The sequence below is a fragment of the Mustelus asterias genome, chromosome 6 (genome assembly GCF_964213995.1).
Source record: "Mustelus asterias chromosome 6, sMusAst1.hap1.1, whole genome shotgun sequence".
Lineage (NCBI taxonomy): Eukaryota > Metazoa > Chordata > Chondrichthyes > Carcharhiniformes > Triakidae > Mustelus > Mustelus asterias.
This window is the reverse complement of record NC_135806.1, coordinates 107,044,477-107,050,927: the sequence shown is the minus strand read 5'-3', so window position 1 is coordinate 107,050,927 and position 6,451 is coordinate 107,044,477. Positions and strand designations below refer to the sequence as shown.

Here is a 6,451-nt window from a genome sequence, read left to right as displayed (position 1 = left end):
ACATTTCTTCGCTCTATTACGTCTTCCCTTTTATCAATATTCAATAAAGTTGATTGGACACATAAGTGAATATAATTAATAAGACATAAAATGGAAAGAATATGAATCTACACAAATACTTTAGTTGAGAGGTTATTCAAGTAACTATGGGTAACTACTGTACATTAAACAATTCTCTATCACCATAGGAAATGGTCACAATCATATAGAGGAACAGAATGTAACAAGCAGCCAGTCCCATTGGATGTGGCTAGATCAAGATCACCCCTGATGTTTTCCAGCCTCCCTGCAGTGTGTTTTCCGGTGGCAGAGACAGTTCACCATTGGACACCAATCTTCTGGTCATACCGAGCATTTTGCATGGCTCACCCTTTCCATCACCGGGGAGCCCACCATGGGTGGTCACCTTCAGCGAAACCGGAAAATCCTGCTGGCGGGAAGGGCTGGAAAATCCTTTAACTTTGTTTCAGCTTCTGATCACTCCAGTGGTTTACTGAGTATATAGTCTTTCAAAATATGAAAATGGCCTTCTGGGTGAACTGAGCTTTGTGATCTGTTGCGTGATTTAATTAATTGATTCATTAGATTGAGTGCCCTCCAAAGCTGGAAAATATTCTCTGCTGTTATGGAGCGTCAAACCTACTTGGGAAACCCGAAGGAAAATTTTCATCACAAAATGAATGAGGAGAAAACAAAATGTTGTACTTTAATTCATCAGAAAAGCTGTGTGGACTGATGTCTTCCTTTCCAAAATCTGACTATAACCCTTGGTCTGCCACCAGTTACTCAAAATGAAAGGCCTTCACTGTCCAAATATTTCCTCAAAGTTTGCCAGCTGTTTCATTTGCTCTACCTGGACTGAATGTCTCCTGAACAACATCTTTTTGCTTTTTACGTCCGCCCGCTTTTGACTGTTTGGAGCTGCTGGTATTAGAGGCTTTGCAGCACTGGAAAGTGACGCAGGCCCTTTGTTGTTGGCTCCAATGTCAGGAATTGGACGATGGGGATTTATATTTAAAGGCGGTAGGTAACCTGGCCTTGTTTGAGAAATGTGGTCTAAGAGCAGTGTCCCTGAACCTCGCCTCTCCAGGATCCCAGCAGGTTTCTTGCCTGCAGCATTCAGAGAGCCAGTTGGCAAATTGTCCAGAGACTCTCTAGAACTGGTCAGCGCAGCTATCGGGGAAGAGGCCATTTTTTTACGCTCCAGCAAGACTTTGCTTTCATCCGTTGCCGTTTGTTTTGGGCAGATTGTGAGTTGGGAGTCAGAGTTATAGTGATCAATGCCCAAGTTTCTTTTCTGGACAATGCTCCGTAAACTTGACACAGACATCGATTGTACTGAATCTGGATCCTGGTCCACAGGAATTGTGTTGTTACGACAGAGGCCAGACTGAAGAGGTTGGGATTGTATTTCATCGCAGGAAAATTTCCTTGCTGCAGTTAAAGCTGATGCTTGACCTAACGTTTTTAATAAAGCAACGGTGTCTTTTACATCAATACTTTGATGCCTGGTGAAGAGTCGCTTGGGTAGAGTTAGGCCATTGATTTTCAGGGAGAGGTCTTCTTCTGTGGTCAGGTTCTGCACATCTTCATGAAATGAAGATGTTTTGTGCTGAGAGGAGAGTGAAGGGGGAATGGCCAACCAAGGTTCAGAGTGCAACCTCTGCAGCTGGGCAAAACTGGCCCCAGGTTGTGGCTGGCTGGACTTGCGCGTTGGAGAAGCTGGTTCAGAGGAACCTTTGTCGGTGAAGAGCTGAGCTGGATCTCTGAAGCTAAACACCTGTTTCTCTTTCACTGTACTGTTTGCCATGGGAGGGGATGATGTTTTAAGCTCGATATCTGAAGGTGAGGTGCAAGGGAGTGGTGAATGCCGATCTTCAACATTTGGAGAAGGGGGAACATTGAGATACTGCTTGGTTGTCTGCCTCCCAGAGGGCGATTTGTCCATTGTGATGATAATGACTTCTTTTCCTCTAGCTTTGCAGGCATCCAGCAGAACTTTAAGGGTTTCCTTGTCATCCGAATTTACGGAATAAACCAAAGCAGAACCACCTGAATGATCTTCCAGACTTGGGTCAGCTCCACTTTTCAGCAGCAATGCTATGACCTCAGCACCTGCCCGCTCTCGGCATGCATGCATTAAAGCTGTCTTTCCGGATTTGTCCTGAATATTAGGGTCAGCATGATTTTCCAGAAGATATTTCACCATTTTCACTTTGCTAATGCTTTGTTGGTCCACATGTTTTGTCTTGCAGGCAATCATTAGAGGAGTTTCACCTCGCTCATTGCTTTCATTGATGTAAGCCCCACCTTCAAGCAATAATCTGGTGAGGCGCAGTCTGCTCAGGTAGACAGCTTTTAATAGGGAGCTACCATCTGTACGCACTTCCATGGTGTTGTTCGTCTCCCAGGGATCAGCAACTGATTACAAGTTTCTAAATCTGACGCTCAGTCGCACTGCAATGGTAAAAGAAAAATATTTCATTAAGATGCACAACTCACATCACATTACAACACTACATGTTGCAAATGTTAATAATTCTGTACCACCCCCGGTTACATCTGCCAAACTTGCAAGTTTGGAAAGAAAGTTTTTATTTTATGCAAAACTATAGAACTCCATTTGGACACTGCTGAGAAAAAGATGGTGAGACCTTCTTCTCCTCTGGGTAACATCCTCGATTATTCTGACACTATTCTCTGCAGCAAACAGCGAGAGTCCAGATGGCTGTGTTGCCTGCCTGGTAAGAGTTTTAACACCAGGTTAAAGTCCAACAGGTTTATTTGGTAGCAAATGCCATTAGCTTTCGGAGCGCTGCTCCTTCGTCAGATGGAATGGATATCTGCTCTCAAACAGGGCACAGAGACACAAAATCAAGTTACAGAATACTGATTAGAATGTGAATCTCTACAGCCAACCAGGTCTTAAAGATACAGACAATGTGAGTGGAGGGAGCATTAAGCACAGGTTAAAGAGATGTGTATTGTCTCCAAACAGGACAGCCAGTGAGATTCTGCAAGTCCAGGAGGCAAGCTGTGGGGGTTACTGGTAGTGTGACATGAACCCAAGATCCCGGTTTAGGCCGTCCTCATGTGTGCGGAACTTGGCAATCAGTTTCTGCTCAGCGACTCTGCGCTGTCGTGTGTCGTGAAGGCCGCCTTGGAGAACAGCTTCTTCCCTGCTGCCTTCAGACTTTTGAATGGACCTACCTTGCAATAAATTGATCTTTCTCTACACCCTAGCTATGACTGTAACACTATATTCTGCCTTTCTCATTTCCTTCTCTATGAATGGTATGCTTTGTCTGTATAGTGTGCAAGAAACAATACTTTTCACTGTATACCAATACATATGACAATAATAAATCAAATCAAAAAACAAAGCTTAGGGAGGTACAAGTGGCCATGAAGAAACAGAGCACAACATTAGGAGTCAAACTGCAGGCTGAGCTCGAGGATGAGGAATATAATAACATAAGGGACATTAACCTTCAACTTCCGAGAATAACATGGCTGATCCCACCACAAAAGAAAATCTGAGTCCACTGTAAGAATGAATGGAGCAAACATTCCCTCTGGAAGGAGAAGAATAAGCCCATGGTATCCGACCAAGGAAGATGGATTGTCCACAGAAAAATACAACACTAGGGAGCACAAGAGGTACATCCAAATGTTGATATCCATGTATTTGAAACACCAAGACTCCAACTTCAATAAAGTCAGCCCAGAGCTGTTAAAACTACCACTCTTATAAACTTGAAAAGAACAAGATCTGGAAGAGTCCTAAAGCCTCCAGACTATGTGAATTTGTTAAGCCAGAGACTTGCGGGATAGCATGTAAATATTATTTTAAATACATCTGGGTAAAGACTTGGGGGAGGTGTAGGATTAGAGCGTTTGTGACTGTAAGGTTAATGTGGAACTGGGGAAACAGTACTGCCCACATTATGATGCAACGAGTCACATGGGAATTGTAGAGTCATAGAGGTCTACAGCACACAAAAAGACCCTTTGGCCCATCGCGTCTGAGCCAGTCAAGGACAAAACCACCCATATATTCTAAACCCATTTTCCAGCACTTGGTCCATAGCTTTGTATGTCTTGGCATCACAAGTGCACATCTAAATACTTCTTAAATGTTATGAGGGTCTCTGCCTCCACCATTCTTTCGGGCAGTGAGTTGCAGACTCCCACCGCCCTCTGGGTGAAAAGGTTTTTCCTCGTATCCCCTCTAAACCTCCTGCCCTTTACCTCAAATCTATTCCCCCTAGTCATTGACCCCTGTAGTGATCTGGCAGAAGCCCCACATGAAGATAGTAGCTGTTGATTGGGAGAGGCTGTTTGAGGGTAAATCCACATCTGGCATGTGGGAGTCTTTTAAGGAACAGTTGTTAGGGCTGCAGGATAGGCATGTGCCTGTAAAGAAGAAGGATAGGAAGGGTAGGATTTGAGAACCGTGGATAACCAGGGAAATTGAGGGATTAGTCAAAAAGAAAAGAGAGGCGTACGTTAGGTCCAGGCAGCTAAAAACGGAAGGAGCTCTGGAGGAATACAAAGAAAGTAGGAAAGAACTCAAACGAGGAATTAGAAGGGCAAAAAGGGGTCACGAAATGTCCTTGGCAGACAGGATTAAGGAGAATCCCAAGGCATTTTATTCATACGTTAGGAACAAAAGGGTTGTCAGGGAAAAAATCAGACCTCTCAGGGACAAAAGTGGGGAATTATGCTTAGAGCCCAAAGAAGTAGGGGAGATCCTAAATGAATACTTTGCGTCGGTATTCACAAAGGAGAGGGATGTGTTGACCATTACAAGGGAGGAAGTGTTAGGTTTTTTAGGGAATATAAAGACTGACAAATCCCCAGGGCCTGATGGAATCTATCCAAGGCTGCTCAGGGAGACGAGAGATGAAATCGCTGGGCCTCTGACGCAAATCTTTGTCTCGTCACTGGACAGAGGTGAGGTCCCAGATGACTGGAGGATAGCTAATGTGGTCCCGTTATTTAAGAAGGGTAGGAAGGATAACCCGGGAAATTATAGGCCGGTGAGCTTGACGTCCGTGGTAGGGAAGATGTTGGAGTGGATTCTTAGAGATAGGATGTATGCGTATTTAGTAAAGAATAAACTCATTAACAATAGCATGGTTTTGTGAGAGGGAGGTCATGCCTCACTAACCTGGTGGAGCTTTTTGAAGAAGTGACTAGAATGGTTGACGAGGGAAGGGCCATGGATGTCGTCTATATGGACTTTAGTAAAGCGTTTGACAAAGTCCTTCATGGTAGGTTGGCGCAAAAGGTTGGATCTCATGGGATAAAGGGGGAGGTGGCTAGATGGGTGGAGAACTGGCTTGGTCACAGAAGACAGAGGGTGGTAGTGGAAGGGTCTTTTTCCGGCTGGATGCCTGTGACTAGTGGTGTTCCGCAGGGTCTGTATTGGGACCTCTGCTGTTTGTGATTTATATAAACGATCTGGGAGAAGGTGTAACTGGGGTAATCAGTAAGTTTGCGGACGACACGAAAATGGCTGGACTTGCAGATAGTGAGGAACATTGTCAGAGGTTACAGAAGGATATAGATAGGCTGGAAATTTGGGCAAAGAAATGGCAGATGGAGTTCAATCCAGATAAATGTGAAGTGATGCATTTTGGTAGAACTAACGTAGAGGGGAGCTATACGATAAATGGCAGAACCATAAAGGGTGTAGATACGCAGAGGGACCTGGGTGTGCAAGTCCACAGATCCTTGAAGGTGATGTCACAAGTGGAGAAGGTAGTGAAGAAGGCATATGGCATGCTTGCCTTTATAGGACGGGGCATAGAGTATAAAAGTTGGGGTCTGATGTTGCAGTTGTATAGAACGTTGGTTCGGCCGCATTTGGAATACTGCGCCCAGTTCTGGTCGCCACACTACCAGAAGGACGTGGAGGCTTTGGAGAGAGTGCAGAGGAGGTTTACCAGGATGTTGCCTGGTATGGAGGGGCTTAGTTATGAGGAGAGATTGGGTAAACTGGGGTTGTTCTCCCTGGAAAGACGGAGGATGAAGGGTGACCTAATAGAGGTGTATAAAATTATGAAAGGCATAGATAGGGTGAACGGTGGGAAGCTTTTTCCCAGGTCGGTGGTGACGTTCACGAGGGGTCATAGGTTCAAGGTGAGGAGGGGGAGGGTTTAACACGGATATCAGAAGGACATATTTTACGCAGAGGGTGGTGGGGGCCTGGAATGCGCTGCCAGGCAAGGTGGTGGAGGTGGACACACTGGGAACGTTTAAGACTTATCTAGATAGCCACATGAACGGAGTGGGAATGGAGGGATACAAAAGAATGGTCTAGTTTGGACCAGGGAGCGGCACGGGCTTGGAGGGCCGAAGGGCCTGTTCCTGTGCTGTGTTGTTCTTTGTTCTTATAGTACCTAGTCAGGACTATATCCTATATCTATTTTTATGGTTATTATGG

The 6,451-nt window shown here is 45.0% G+C and overlaps 1 protein-coding gene across 1 annotated transcript; it reads right to left on the bottom strand.

Moving 5' to 3' along the window:
• Positions 1-802: 802 nt before the first annotated feature.
• On the bottom strand, positions 803-2,392 carry ankrd34bb (ankyrin repeat domain 34Bb). The gene has a single exon (XM_078214869.1). It carries the CDS (start codon positions 2,390-2,392, stop codon positions 803-805), a length of 1,590 nt encoding a protein of 529 aa, XP_078070995.1.
• Between the last annotated feature and the right edge of the window lie 4,059 nt (positions 2,393-6,451).